The sequence below is a fragment of the Hakea prostrata genome, chromosome 7 (assembly GCF_041222555.1).
Source record: "Hakea prostrata isolate BN-2017 chromosome 7, UWA_Hpros_2, whole genome shotgun sequence".
Taxonomy (NCBI): Eukaryota; Viridiplantae; Streptophyta; class Magnoliopsida; order Proteales; family Proteaceae; genus Hakea; species Hakea prostrata.
Genome location: NC_142606.1, coordinates 12,599,041 through 12,614,529, shown reverse-complemented (window position 1 = coordinate 12,614,529; position 15,489 = coordinate 12,599,041). Strand labels below are relative to the sequence as shown.

Below are 15,489 nucleotides of genomic sequence, written 5' to 3'. Positions count from 1 at the left end.
GCCCATCCATGAAGTCGAAGAGAGTTCCTCTTCGGTCATCTCGGGACCTCCAACATGGTGTTGAGAACTCCTTCCGTAGTCTCGAATCGCCCCGTGTGCTTTGCCTCTTGATGTTCTTCGGGCCGAATGCGCATTCTCGGATAATTGTTTTTAAGCTCTTTCTTGGTCTTCCCATGTTCTTGGTGCCGTCCTCTTTGCATGTCGTTGTCCTTCGTCTCCACCATGGCTGCGTCTCGTGGGTGGTTGCCGTCTTATCTTGGTGACTCGTCCTCCATCGCGTGCCTCGATCCGCTCCATGTGCCATGGAGTTGTCAACCTCCCGGCATCTCTTGTTCCCTCGAATGCCTTAGGCTTTGGCCTTCCACCCTTGGTGCCTCCGCCACCCATTCCCTCCAATCGTGGTTCTCCCGCCGTTGCTCCTCTCTCTCACTCATGCCCGGCCCCCGCGCGATCCTTTCCACCACTTGGTTTGAAGGCTCAGGTTGTTGTTGTTTGTGCTCCATGGTGTTGGGCCCCAATAGGAACTCCTTGGCTCGTCCATCCGGCCATCGGCTCATCGGCCTTGCTCCCCAACGCGGCGTTCCCTTGCCTCGGCCATCGCCACTCCACCCGCGTTGCGTGGCTCCATGTTGCCTAACTTCCGGACTTCTCCTTGCCCTTGCGCCTATCCTTGGTGGTGTGGGTCTCCCTCCCACGGTTTAGCTCCTCTTGTGCCCTTGCGCCGGCTCGCTTGTCACGTGTTTTCCCCCGCTTGCCCCCCCGGCTCGTCCCATGTCCGGCCTGTTATTGCTGCCCCGTGCCCCTTGCCTTCTTGCCTGTCCCTACCGCTGGGGTGAGAAGCTAGGCTCGGCCGAGCTTGTTTGTCCTCTGATGCTTGTCTGAATCCCTCCCCTATTTATGGTGGGTGATCTGTGGTTGTGATTTGCGTGTCAATCTATGGTTTATTCTTCTATTTCATATTCGAGCATCTTTATGTTTCTCCTCCCTCCTTCATGCGGCCCTTGTTATTCGTTCCCCGCCCTATATTATCCTTGGCCATTTCTTCCTCGCTCTTCTAGAATCAACCATGATCCACCTCAGTACAGGGCCTCGTGCTCTGTCGTTCTCTGTATTTACATCATTCATTTCCGAACCGCGCAACTCTACGTACTGCAAAGCGATACCCTCAGTCGATATCGATACCATTGTCATTTTGGACTGTCATTCGCTCCTCTGCAGCACTAAAAACCATGTATCGCGTGGCTACCAACCTCGCTTCAAAATTCCGGTTAGTATTCTTTTCATCTCTTTTCTTCCTTTTCTGGGTCCTGCTATTTTCTTTCGATAGTTCTTCACTGTTATTAAAAATCTCCTGTTGCTGGGTCTGCAGGATCGCAAGGAACGTTAGTCAGCAGGTAAGGAAGGATGTGTGGGTGTTCTTGTTGGGTTTTATTCATTAGTGTCTTCGAGTTTTGATTTTGTTATCTTAGTACTTGAATTTGATTTGGGTTATCTTCTCAGATTGGTAGTAGGCTGAGTTGGAACAGAAACTATGCGGCTAAAGATATTAAGTTTGGCGTTGATGCTCGTGCTTTGATGCTTAGAGGTGTTGAAGAGCTCTCTGATGCTGTTAGCGTAACCATGGGGCCCAAGGTAAAGGATTGTAGCTTTGCTGCTTATGTTGCTATAGATGTTGGTCGAGTGTTGCACTCGCCACTCAGTTGTTTATTAAACTGATAAGAATGACCTTTGTTCTTGCTTGTAGCTTTGCTGCTTATGTTGCTATAGATGTTGGTCGAGTGTTGCACTCCCACTCAGTTGTTTATTAAACTGATAAGAATGACCTTTGTTCTTGCTATGGATAAAATTTCTTCAATTTCACTTGGGTCTGAACTCACCACAGCGGCACAACGGGGAAGCATTGCACTAAGCCACTAATAGGCCTTCTACTCTGTAGTTTGCTCTGCAATTTATAGAAAAATACATATATTATAAACTAGAGGACAACGGGGTAGATTATGTGTATGACATTTGGAAACTCAAAGTTTCTTAAAGCTAATGCTCGCTTTTATTGATGATCGATCAAGAGAATCACGTTTCAGGCAATATTAATGTGTTCTATTTTCGTGAGTCTCCTCCCCTCTTTTAATGTTACAATTAAATTACTTGAAGTGGATCGTTACAGAAACTTAATTTGCCTCTTATAATGTATTTTTATATTGCATATTTGCATTAACCTTCTTCTCCCCAGATATATATCATTTGATTTATATGGTTTAAGGAACTTGTATTTTGTGCTCTTAAAGGGTCGCAATGTTGTGATTGAACAAAGTTTTGGTGCCCCTAAAGTGACGAAGGATGGTGTTACTGTGGCAAAGAGCATTGAATTCAAGTGCAAGCTAAAAAATGTGGGTGCAAGCCTTGTGAAGCAGGTAGCAAATGCAACAAATGATGTGGCGGGCGATGGTATGGCTCTAATCTCAGTGTTAGGGGTTTTGCTTCATTGAAATTTTGAGCACATTGGAAATACTTGTTTTTCTTGAGTTAGCTTGACATGATTCTGCTTCCAATTTTTTGATGGCAACTTGCTGATTTTACAGATGAAAGTATATGAAGTCCTTAAAGTTTTTATCTTTTTCAACCACTTATACCCTTATCTTCCTTTGCTTCTTTATTCATTTTTTTCAGTTTTATCTGAACCCTTCAGAAACGAAAAAAATAAAATAAAAATATAATTGGTACAGTAGAAAATTTTTTGGTTTGTTATACTTGATGTTTTAATTAACAAATCATTTAGGTGAGACAATATAGGTAATGATTTTGTATTGAGGGCATCTATTAATGCAAACACACTGCCTTGCACCAACCCAATCCTGTTTGAGAACCTACATCAAGAACCAGGTCGAGACAGAAATTTAGTGGTCTTTTTGGTAGAACATAAAGGAATAGTTTTATCACATTTTGAATTTATCAAGAGACCCAGTATACCTTATTGAAGTCTTTTCTTTTAGTATTTACATGCTTGTAAGCAGTATGTTGAGTAGATGACATAGAAAGGTATTGTTGACTGTGGGTTGACAACCTGCAGGTCATAGGCAAGATTTCTTCTCTATTTCCCTACTACTCTAATAACTCTCTAAAATCTCCTCCTTTAACTGTCCACCAATTTGGCTCCATCCCATCCATTTCTCACTTTCCATCTAACCCTTCTCTTTTTATGTCAATTCCAACTGAAAGCAAGCTTATCTTACCCTTTTGATTCTACAGCTGTTGTCGTACCCTTAGTCCCCCAACCCCCCCCCCCCCCCAAAAAAAAAAAAAAAAAAAAAAAAAAGGGCCTTATCTCATTAATTGCATTGGTCACATTGATTTGGAAAAAATGAAGTGGGGGAAAACTATGTGCAATACAATAAAGGGAGGTGAGAGAGTGGTGAGAATAAGACAATGAAACAAAAAATGGAAAACGACAAAAGAAAAACATGAGGGACATATAACCAGAAGAGAATAATAGAGGGGAGGGGGTGGAGGTTTAGAAGCAAGAAGCAAATAATTGGATTAAAAAACAATAAAAGTCTGGTAATGGAGCTTCCTGCAGTGAGTTGTCACTCCTCCAATTCATCTCCCCCTTGTTTGCTCAAATTCATTTTGCCTCCTGTTGTGTCCTTGAATTCATTTTGCATCTGTTGTTTCCTTGTCTGGAGGTAGACTCTGAATTGGACTCTATTGGGTATCACCGATGCCCCACACTAGTAGCTTTCACTTGTCCCTTTATGTTATTTATTTAAATTTATTATGTTATTCCTAACCCACTTTATTCTTTATTCTAGTTGGGTTTTCCAGAATTTGCCCCCTTTGTATGATTATGTCTTCTTCATATTTCCTTTTATCGATTCTTCAAATTTTTTTACTTCCCATTTCACCATTACTACACCTTCTGCTTATTTTGCCTCACTGTCTATGTTATCTTCCATCTATAATTCTGAACCATGTATCCTGTCCTCCTTCAGATGTCCCAGTAGCCCTTAGTGGTTTGTTTTTGTTTTATTTTGATACCCCCCCCCCCCCCCCATCTTTTTCTGTAAATCTACAGCAAGACTGAACCAGGGTACATCATGGAGGTTGATTAGTAAAATTGACTTCTAAGATAGAGATGATTTATGTGAACTGCAAACCAAACTTTGTAATATCCATAGAGAGCTTCTCAATTAAAAGACAGGTTGGATGTGGAAGCAGTTATGGACAATGAAATCAAGATCAAATTGAATGACATTGTTCAATCTAAATTGCAGTGGAATAATTGTTGACTTTCTAACTTCAATTGTGAAACCCAATTTTCAGTATCCCATCAAAGAGATGTTTGCTAATGACTATTAGAAGATTGTGTAAGTTAATTATGATATGCACTGTATCATTGCCTCAATTGTGTTTATGTTTGTGTATACGAATTGCTTGTTACCGATCTCTTGTTTTACATAACTCATAGTCAAGTTTTTCTCACTCCTTGGGCAATTGATGCAGTGCACTACCTTATACCATCCCAAACCTGAACCCAGATTGTCGATTGAATCCAGATATGATTTTATTCTGATTGATATTTTGTAGATCTTTTATCTGGGAAGGATACACAGGAATAGTTTCAGCAAATTCTATATTATTAATAGTCCTATATAGTTGTTGCCTTGTAGAAATATGTTTCTTTTGTTAATTATATGCTTGTAACCTACATATTAAGTAGGTTGAATGGTACAAAATACATGATTGTGGTTTGATATCCGGCAGACTGTGTATGACCATTTGTGAGCTTTCCCCTCACCCACATATCTTGTGGTTCCTTCTTTACCTCCCTATAACTCATAGACCTCTCAGAATTTGCCCCTTCCCTAACCAACCTTGACCAACTTTGGGGAAATATTTTGCACCCATTATTTCTTGCTGGTTCTGTTCCCTAACCCCCATCTGGTTTGTCATCTGGCAAGCCAGGTTAAGTGTGTGGCTAACTCGGTGGAGCTCTGTCATTGATGCAGGTACGACCTGTGCCACAGTGCTCACCCGTGCTATATTTTCTGAAGGCTGCAAATCAGTTGCAGCTGGAATGAATGCAATGGACCTGCGCCGTGGAATCACAATGGCAGTTGATTCTGTTGTTACAAACCTCAAGAGCAGAGCAAAAATGATTAGCACATCTGAAGAAATTGCGCAGGTACATTACCTTTGCCTCTTTTGTTTGCAATAGTTGTTGGAAGTGAAGGGTGGTAACAAACTGTTAAAGGGCTTCAAGTTATGTAGTACGTTGGTTTTTGGTTTACTTAACAGCTGATTTTATTCTGTTTGGGAAAAGGTTGGCACAATATCGGCAAATGGAGAGAGAGAGATTGGTGAGCTCATAGCAAAAGCTATGGAGAAAGTTGGCAAAGAGGGAGTCATCACCATTTCTGTAAGTTGTCTGATTCTCTCTTTTTTGCATGCGGCTTTTGGAACATGGAAGCTCTTGACTGTCTTTTCCTGCTTTTTTTAAACTGTTAGTGTTCATTCATCTTGTCGTTGTTTTATATGCCTTGTCCCTCGTTTTCATCATCATGATATCTGTTTTCATGATGGGGTTGTTTTTTTGTCCTATTAGCTTTTCTTTCTTTTTTTTTTTTTTTGGGGGGGGGGGGGGGGGAAGAATAATGAAGTGCAAAACTCTGTGCCCGTTTTATTCTCATGAATTTTTTCCCCTTTCTTTCCTTCTGAGTTTTTAATTGTGATGTTGGGATGCTATATTCCCCATTATTCTTACTGCTGTATATCTGACTTACCATCAATCTTTTGCAGGATGGCAGAACACTATTTAATGAACTGGAAGTTGTTGAAGGAATGAAATTGGATAGAGGTTATATATCTCCATATTTCGTCACCAACCAAAAGAACCAAAAATCTGTAAGTCTGTTGGCATCTAATTGTGGAGTCTCCAATTTATTGCACTGTAATGGAGTATTTGTGTGTTTAGTCTTGCGTCTAATGTTTATTGTTTAAGAAACCAGTTGTCTGTTTGTGTTCATTGGACACTGCATGAAACAAGACTTATTCTATATCTGTTATCAGGAATTAGATGCTCCTCTCATCTTAATATATGACAAGAAAATTTCAAGCATAAATGCTGTGGTTAGAGTGCTTGAGATGGCTTTGAAGGTAAGCATTTCTTTTGGCTTTGATTGCATTCTCTGTGGTTTGCTACAGTAATATTTGGGTATCTGGATAGGGTGTTATTAGTTTATTTGGCACTACTCTCGGTTGTTTCAGAGGCAAAGGCCATTGTTAATTGTTGCTGAAGATATAGAAAGTGAAGCATTGGCCACTCTCATTTTAAATAAGCTCCGTGCTGGAATCAAGGTATGACTGTTTGAGAAGAACATGATACAGTTTTTTGTTTATTTTCTTGGTATAATGTATCACTCATTAGTTTATCCAATTATATAGGTGTGTGCCATTAAAGCTCCTGGTTTTGGAGAAAACAGGAAGGCTAGCCTGCAAGATCTTGCCATTCTCACTGGTGGTCAAGTATGTTCACTAAACTCAAGGTGAATTTTGACCTCAGCTACAGCAAGACCCCTTTGTTGAGTCATTCTCCTGATGTGTTGTAGGTAGTAACTGAGGAGCTTGGCCTGGACCTTGAAAAGGTTGACTTTGATATGCTTGGCTCGTGTAAAAAGGTGAGTTGGGTCATCCTTAACTTTAGGAACTGTTTAATTATAGAGTTCTTTATACGGCACCTATTATTTTTGGGGTGAAACTAGTTACCACCCACTTGAAAAATTACAAGTCACCCACAACTTAACCCATGATTAAGTTTTGTTGTTAAAAAATTACCTAAATGCCCTTACCCCCATTTATCATTTAAAATGATCCCACCCAACCCAGCTAGAGAGAAGATTTTTTCAGCGAAAACGATTCTTACATGAAGTAGTCAAGATCAACACGGCAAGAGATAACTCTAACCAGAGGCATTACCAGGGAATCCATCTTACCATTTTGCAGCATTAACAAAGCCCAGATAGTACTTGGGACTCTACCACCCTTAAGGATTTGATTTCTGATAAGATTTCTAATGCTTCCCTATGGACCAAATAAATGCCATCCCAGATTTTTCACTTTCTGGTGGATATGAATTTTAAGATGCTCTGAGCATGGACTGGATTATCCATATCAAAGTGAAACTGCTTTATTTAGTTAATATACAAAAGAGCTAAACGAAGTTGGGGCCAAAAGAGAGTAGAAGCCCATTTAAGTATAGAGAGCATGTTATCATTACTTACCAAAGAAAGAAAAAGTGCAAATTGCGACGGAGTTTGGAAAAATTCAAGCGGAAAGGCGGGTTATTATTACTCTCTGAAAAAGCAGAAAGAGAAAAGTGGAGCGGCGCTGGATTTCAAAAAGCTCAACTTCACCATCATCACCAAATCCTGCAGGGAACGAACAAATCCAGACTCCATGGATCCTATTTTATGTTCTTAAAGATCCATTTCTACCCAGCAGCTCTTCTTTCGGAAATTTAGAGCAAACCCTCTTTTTTTTTCCCCATAATATAAGTTTATAACACAGAAACAAAATGAAGAACTTAGCATATAAAGTTCAAGAACAGATGAAGAAAACAGAGGAAGAAAAAGAGCAATGACTAACCCAATAGCCTCGGAACGCGGCTTGTATCTTAACAGCAGATGTTGGTAGAAGATGGGTGAAGGGAATCCCTTCACCCACCTAAGGGTTGGGTGGGATCATTTTAAATGACTTGAATGGGGTTAAGGGCATGTAGGTAATTTTACCAGCCATTGAACAACAAAACTTTAACTGTGGATAACTTGTAATTTTTCAAGTGGGTGCCATGTAATTTACAGCATCATTGTCGGTGGTCCCTAGTTGCACCCCAATAATAGTGGGTACCATGTAAAAAAACTCTTAATTATTTATTTACATATGTGCAATTTATCTTTATTTTCTTCATGTACATGCATTCACAAGTTAGTTCAACATATAAGGTATGGAATATGTTGGGTAACATGTTATATGGTTAACATTAGAACGTGTAACTGAAGGGAAAACAACTCCTCCTTCCCCTTTCTTATTTTTTTGTGAAGGTGCTAGTTAGTACAGAGATGATGAATTGCCAGTGGTTGGTTCAGAACTCATTCTGGAATCAAATGTCCTACCTTACCTGGGGAGTCGGGTTTTTCTCATGGGGTGTGGAAGTCCCAAATGTTTTGCTGTTTCTAGATATCTTCTTGGTTCCTTCTGGTGCTAATGTTTCCTTTTTCTCTCGGATTTTGTTTGGTTCTGTTTGCCGTATTATTTATTTGTTAGTGAATTTGTAGGTGACCGTATCTAAGGATGACACTGTCGTTCTGGATGGGGCTGGTGATAAGAAAGCCATTGAGGAAAGATGTGCAGAGGTTTATTTCACTCCTTGGTTAAGCTGAAATGTTTTCTTGGTGCATTGTATGAAAACGGTAAAAATGATAAATTCCATTTTGATTTACAATCTGCTACTCTGACAGTTGAGATCGGCAATTGAAGTGAGCACTTCTGATTATGAGAAGGAGAAGCTGCAAGAAAGACTTGCGAAGCTTTCTGGTGGTGTTGCAGTTTTGAAGGTCTGTTAATGGGTTCCTAATTTTTATGAACTGAAGCTCACAGGGGTTTTATGTGTCGTTTACCCATGTGTTCCAAGTTTTCTGATCATAATGAACTATTATTTGAACAGATAGGAGGTGCTAGTGAAGCTGAAGTAGGTGAGAAGAAGGATAGGGTTAACGATGCATTAAATGCCACAAAGGCTGCAGTGGAAGAGGGAATTTTACCAGGTATTCCTTTATTATATTGACATTAGTTTTCTGTCTCATAATTACTTGGTGATTTTGTTAAGCAATGAACCGGCCATCCACAGGTGGTGGGGTTGCACTTCTTTATGCATCCAAGGAACTAGATAAGTTGCCAACTGCCAATTTTGACCAGAAGATTGGTGTTCAGATTATTCAGAATGCACTAAAGGTACGAGTCTTTGCCCTTAAGCTCCACCTGTTAGACAAAGTAACCATCAAATCACCATCCTTATGGTGGAAAGACTTTTTTGGGCTTACAAGAAGAGAACTTTTTTTTTAATAAGTAATTATATCACCAGGTCAAGTCACTAGGGAGAAAGAGGGTGTTGGGGGAAATTTATGCAAGTCATGGAGTGGGGTAGTTGATGAAAACACCCCTAAATCATTTCACTTGTGAATGGGGTGATTGTTTTGCTACTGATAAATATCACATGGAGAATGTTACCTAATTCACTGGCCTTGCACCAGCATGGGCCAAATAGGGAAGTGCTTTCAAAACCTGTGGGTGCTTTAGTGGTTTGGTTGCTTAAGGGCATCGGTTCTATAACTGCATTTGTGAGTGACAAAGGCTTTTCTCAGAGTCACCTTGTTTTTTGGATCAAACACTGAGTCCATGTCTCACTGTAATTTTTGAGGAGCATCAGGTATTTCATTGTGTTGTATGTGGACTTTACTGTGACCATGCAGACACCTGTTTACGCAATTGCTTCCAATGCTGGGGTTGAGGGGGCTGTAGTTGTGGGCAAGCTACTGGAGCAGAATAATCCTCATCTTGGATATGATGCAGCCAAAGGTTTGAGAGCTCTTTCTTGTGTTTTTATGACTAATATGTGTCTATTCATATTTTCATCAGAGCAGTGTGAGAATTCCTCACATCTTTTGTATCTTCAAACGACTAGGTGAATACGTGGACATGGTTAAAGCTGGAATCATTGACCCATTGAAAGTTATCAGAACTGCACTGGTTGATGCTGCCAGGTACGCCGTTTACGTTAACTCCCTGATGGATTTCTTAGCCTTTTCATTTTACATTATTTCGTTGCTGATCTACTGGGTTGATCTGTGCAGTGTCTCCTCCTTGATGACCACTACTGAATCCGTGGTTGTAGAGCTCCCAAAGGATGAGAAAGTTCCAGCTATGGGTGGCGGCATGGATGACATGGACTACTGATGCTCTTTGCCACTGTGATGAGTTGCGAATTAGATTGTTGGTGTAAGCGATATTCTTTGGGAATAGTTAGCTGTTGTTTTTCAATCTGTAGTCAACCCAAATTTGTTAGGTATTTCGTTGTTAGAGACACAAAGTGTTATACTGTCACGTAAATCGTATTTGAGATTGAAGACAATTGTAGGAAGTTTTGTTCAAGCTGTAGTTTGGAATGGAGGATAATTTTTTGTTGTAAGAAATCTTCTTCATTTGCCCACATTGCATTGCTAAGTTTCAATGATTAAACAGGATATATAAATTTATGCAGGGTATTGGTGAAAATTCGTACATTTACGATAAATTATAATTGAAATAGGGTGGGGGATTTTTGAGTGGATCATTCATTTCTCTCTTGATGGAGGATAGGTTATAACTTATAAATAAATCAAACTAGAAAGGTTTTTTTTTTGTTAAATCTTTCATCAATCTTTAGATGTGATAGATGTGACTGTTGGATTTGTGTTTTTCATTTAGAGGGAAATTGATGATCCATTTCTTTGTCAGACAGGTGGGAATAAGTTCACTCTTGAATATGTGTCTTTCATTTAGAGGGAAATTGATGATCTATTTATTTGTCAGAAATTGACCTAATAAAAATTTTTCAGGTGGGAATAAGTTCATTGTTGGAGTCCTGGATTTTTTTTTTTTTTTTTACAAAGGGGCTTTATTAAGTCGGGGAATGGAGATATTAATATGCCTCATCGAGATTCAAACCCATGACATATTCACTAAGATGTGTTGGTTTCAACCACTAGAACAGATCTGCATCTGTAGCTACCAAAGGGATAATTTATATGGTACGGTATGGTTCCGATAATAAATCGGGACGGAAAGACGGTTTAAATACGGTATTTAATGCAATACACTTTTGGTACAAATAAACCCATGCCACTTTTGTTATTAAACATTAAGATCCTAATAAAATTGCGACCAAACAATCGATAGAATTTGATATTAACAAAGACAAAGCAAGTAAATCTAATTAATAGAGACAAAAACAAATAAATCTAAAAAGAGGAGTGATGGATGAAACAAAAAGCTGAAATAGGGAATTATGGCTAGGATAAAGGTAAAATGTTTTCATTGTAAAATTACATTTATATCTCTTAATTTGGTACTATGCCAATTCGGTACGGTTTCGATATATACTGACGGTATGAGTACCTAAAGCCGGAACTGTATCTAAGAAATTCGGTTTCGGTATGTACCGTATCGAAATTTTAAACGGTGTGATACGGTTGGTTTTAGATGGCGTAGTTCAGTACGGTTAAACTGTTTCGATACACAATTGACACCTTTATACTAGGCTGACCTAATCTACAATACACACCCGATTGAATCTTAAAGGTGATTGCCTCGATCAATGGAACATCTTTTTGCTTTGATACCATTATAAACATCCCAGAAAAATTACTTGACGGTCTCTTGGGTTTAAAGGAACCGGTGGCTCATTTGTCCTTTTTGGTTGAAACTGGTGGTTCACTTGACTCCAAAGCAAACCAAAAAGAAGACAGCATTTAAAAAACAATTCTGTGGAAGCATGATTGAGGAGTTGTTGCCGCCCTTTGGCTTCTTTTTAATTTTCCAGACTCGTCATGATTCCGCTTTCCCCGATAACTACTCCACCATGACAATCAAAGACCACTAACGAAAACAGAAAACGCATCTGAAGGGCATTTCCGTAAATAAACTGAACCGACGGACACGATCTTGAAGTTTGACTTGCATATATGTGAGGTAAGTAGGACCCACAAAAAATACAATTGCTAGATCAGATGGCTAGAAACGCTCAATCAGGTTCATCTATCAACGATGGCATCTTCGTAAATTTATTGACAATATATGCCCTAAAAGTTATGATCACCGCTCAACGAGTCTTCGGGGTTTCGATTCGACGAAATTAGTCCAGAGTTGAGAGTTCAGAGACTCGGCGTCGGACTCGGAGTAGAGTGGAAGAGACACATCTCCGAAGAAATCGCTCAGTGTCCGCAACTGATATTGTTGGCGAATGTGATCTCGCTTTCAGATTCGAACATTCTCGTCTGTCGAATTTTCATTTAAATGCGCTTTCATTTTTAAGAACTGCGTAAATTTGTTACTGGCTCATGATCTGAGAAAGCTTGTTAGCATTTAAGCTGAATTTATTGGTTTATTGGGAGATTGAGTTTCGGGCTATTCGGAAATATCCATGGCTGTGCCTGTTGATGAAGCCATTGCAGCTTTGTCAACGTTTTCTCTAGAGGTATGGACACATTCTCTGCATCTCCTTTATGTTGGTGGGATTACGTTTTGTTATTTTTACTTAATAGTATAGGGTTCTCCATGATTGACATTGTTTTCGTCCAGTCAGAAAGTGTGACATTAGAACTTAGATTGTCGCAAATTGTTTGAGTTACATTGAAACTATAATTTATGTAACATAAAAAGAATGGTACTTAGTTTTTTTTGGGGGGCTGACTTCCTCCCCGTCTTTTAAGAACTTACATTAGTTTGTATGTCCAAAGGAGTTTCCAGCTTTTATATACATTACAGATCAATACCACAAAACTTATTTTACTTCTGAATGAGTGTTTGGGGTTCTGATATTTTTAGGCCACCAAAAGAAGCCCAAAGTACATTATAATATGGCCATTATCTGCATGTCAAATGGACAGTGGGGAGGTGTCGGTTTTGGAGGACACTTCACCAACTGTGAGCTGAGTGTGGATTGAAAATCCTGTCCTGGGTTTGCTACTGATCATGGCACTACGTTTTGCCATATGATAAAATCATTGTGTAATATACCACAAGTGCGTTCACGTTGTAAACAAACATGCAGTATTCACGTATCTTAGTTGTATTTCACTGCATAATTTTTTTTTTATGTATTTTTATCAATTTACACTCATTTGTCATCCTGGGAATAATTTATTTGGAAACATACGCTTTCTTGAAGATAATTTATTTTGAGACTATCCTGTGTAGGATGACCAACCTGAGGTGCAAGGACTTGGAGTTCTACTATCAGCTGACAGATCGTACACAAACAGCCCAATAGGTATGCTTTACCATTGTCTACTTAAAAATGTATGAATTAGGCCATTCAAGCCTTCAACTACCAACAATTGAATTCACCACTCCACTCAGCGTTTACAAACACCCCTTCCAGGAGCTTGGGATGTATAATCCATGAATCAAAAGTTTCAGGAACCTGAGTGCTGTTGATAATTTTGCATATAAATGCTAATTGGAGGAAAAATGTGACACTGCAGTTCAAGGATTTAGTGATATGAGTTGGTGGCAAAACTTGGAACATGTAGAAATCAGCATATAAGGACGAGCCATACAACTTGTATATTCTCTTTCCTTAAATAAAGGTAGAAAAACATGTCAACCACTATACTTAATCTGTACCTGAGCAGATAGAATAGGAGTCAAAGCAGTATGACATACCATGATAGTTGATACTGATAACATGGCTGTTGCACCATAATCAATAAACCCAGGAAGAAGAAGCAGTTGAGCCAGCTATGTGAAGGATATAAATTGACATGATTGATGATCATGTCGCATCGCATACTGTTTAGGTGATTTCAAGAGATGTATTGTATTGTATTGAAGATATGTATTAAATGGTGCAAAAATGCATAGCGATGCTCAAAAAATTTATGAAAACTAAAAACACTGCCAAGTAAAACAATATATAACAAGTATCATACATAAACAGCAAGAAGAAGAATAATGTATAACCAATTCAAACAAGTGCACCAAAATTGATATTGTTATAAAAGATGAGGTTTCTTACATACTGTGATGGTTTGTAGCCATGAAGAGTATTAGATGATGTTCCAGAGATCTTTGATCAGTTTTTGGTTCAAAAGTGTGAAAAACCAATATTTAATGGAAGATTTCGGACTTCTTGTTGAGAGTTTTCCCTCATTTTCCAGGTAGAACAGGTGTTGTATTGAATCTGTACATGAAAAGGGTTTTTTTATGGAACCTATCACTAGAGTTGATATGTCTGAAAATTTGATTTGTCAAGCTGTATTGGCTGATACTTATTAGTGCACCCAGTGAATCCTATACTTAATATATTGATAGTATCGAAGTGTATTGATCACATAGTATCATAACAGTCTATACATTATGATATAATTTGGTACATGTTAGTTAACAAAAAAATAAAAAATAAATAAGGAGACGTATTGGTATGTATCATATTGATAATGTGCAATTCTGATATGTATAAGTCTGCCTCGAACCGTATTGGGGGATTACTTTAAGCCCAAAACAGTAGTAAGTCAGAACTACGGAGCTGAGCCATAATACGATGGAATGCTCCCAAGTCTTCTTTGTTGAGGCCGGAGCCATCCAGATGAGATTCCATCTAAGACAGGAGAAGTCCCAAATGAATCAGTGCAAGAAAAAAGTGGTCCGGCTCCATTTGTTCTGCAACCTCTGGAACCTCCTGGGGAAATAAACTGGGGGCCAACAATGAAGAACCTGACATGTTTCTTTAGTGTGCCCAGGTCATAGAAGCAAATCTGAGTTTCCCTGAAGTCCGACACAAGATGGTCATATAGTCCAAAAAATACCAGAACAATATTGCAGATATTTTGATTGTTCGACCAATGAACATCAAGTTCTGGCCAATTCCAACAAATTTCGACCAACCCAGTTTTAGTGGTTTCGACAAGAACTGATCAGCCAATTGCATGTTGACTTTTACCCCATAAAAAAAAATGTTTTTAACTTAGTTTCTACCAGTTTCAACCAAAATTTGTTTTTTGGCTGTTGAAATCTTTGTTGCACTGAAATTTTCATCCTTGGCCTAGATTGACCACTAGGCACACACCTGAGCCTGTGTTCTCTGCTCCATGGCCCCCACCTAGGCCTGTTCCCGTCCATTCCATATCTTCTTTCTATAAGGAAGACGTCTTCCCATCTTCCTTATCTACCTGGTCAGTTTCTTCACTATGCAAATACCCACAAACTTTGTCTAGAGATGGGAGAGGAACTTTGCACAAGATCTGAACAGAAATTGACTCTTGTTCAGTGTTATCTTCCAAGTATGTATATATTTTCTTCTTCTTTTCTTTTTCCCTTCCTTTTTCTGAAGGGTTGACGTACATATGTTTCATCCTTTATGTTGGTTAACTGAAGGTCTTTCTAGCAGTCATACTGTTTCCAAAGGCCTATCATTTTGCTGTAATAATCAGAAAAGGACATGTCTCCTTATCGCACATGGAAGATTTATTGAAGTAGGTGCTATATTTTGACTTTGGCTGAGTATCCTACTCCATCAAATGTGCTGGTGGCACTATTCCAAATGTCTGTAGCTGTATTTTTCCTTATGATCCGGCATTTTTTTGGGGCTTCATCGGGGGGGGGGGGGGAGGCATGTTATAACCAATATGCCAGAACTCACTAAGATCTCTGTAATATTTTAATTTTTTGGTTGGACCATGA

At 39.1% G+C, this 15,489-nt stretch overlaps 2 protein-coding genes across 3 annotated transcripts in view; both read left to right on the top strand.

The window, feature by feature from the left end:
* The first annotated feature begins 1,049 nt into the window (after positions 1-1,049).
* On the top strand, positions 1,050-10,348 carry LOC149009848 (chaperonin CPN60-2, mitochondrial-like). Its single transcript, XM_089162270.1, has 18 exons — positions 1,050-1,267; positions 1,370-1,394; positions 1,501-1,632; positions 2,286-2,445; positions 5,004-5,179; positions 5,318-5,413; positions 5,794-5,898; positions 6,064-6,150; positions 6,262-6,351; positions 6,439-6,519; positions 6,603-6,671; positions 8,328-8,405; positions 8,511-8,606; positions 8,717-8,816; positions 8,900-9,003; positions 9,522-9,627; positions 9,734-9,812; positions 9,903-10,348. Exons 1-18 carry the CDS (start codon positions 1,230-1,232, stop codon positions 10,003-10,005), a joined length of 1,725 nt encoding a protein of 574 aa, XP_089018396.1. The 5' UTR covers positions 1,050-1,229; the 3' UTR covers positions 10,006-10,348.
* Positions 10,349-11,927: 1,579 nt separating this feature from the next.
* Positions 11,928-15,489, top strand: part of PIR121 (transcription activator) — a 68,728-nt gene continuing 65,166 nt past the window's right edge. For both annotated transcript variants that reach the window (XM_089160832.1, XM_089160833.1), the window contains exons 1-2: positions 11,928-12,283; positions 13,006-13,078. In XM_089160832.1, the coding sequence (XP_089016958.1) occupies positions 12,230-12,283; positions 13,006-13,078 (127 nt within the window). In that variant the 5' untranslated portion in view covers positions 11,928-12,229. The remainder of the gene's footprint in view (positions 12,284-13,005; positions 13,079-15,489) is intronic.

Excerpts from the sequence above, each read along its gene's own strand:
- LOC149009848 (XM_089162270.1), top strand. The coding sequence starts at position 1,230 with ATGTATCGCGTGGCTACCAACCTCGCTTCAAAATTCCG. Across the intron at positions 1,395-1,500 it reads CAAGGAACGTTAGTCAGCAG|ATTGGTAGTAGGCTGAGTTG; the intron begins GTAAGGAAGGAT and ends TTATCTTCTCAG. Across the intron at positions 6,352-6,438 it reads AGCTCCGTGCTGGAATCAAG|GTGTGTGCCATTAAAGCTCC; the intron begins GTATGACTGTTT and ends CCAATTATATAG.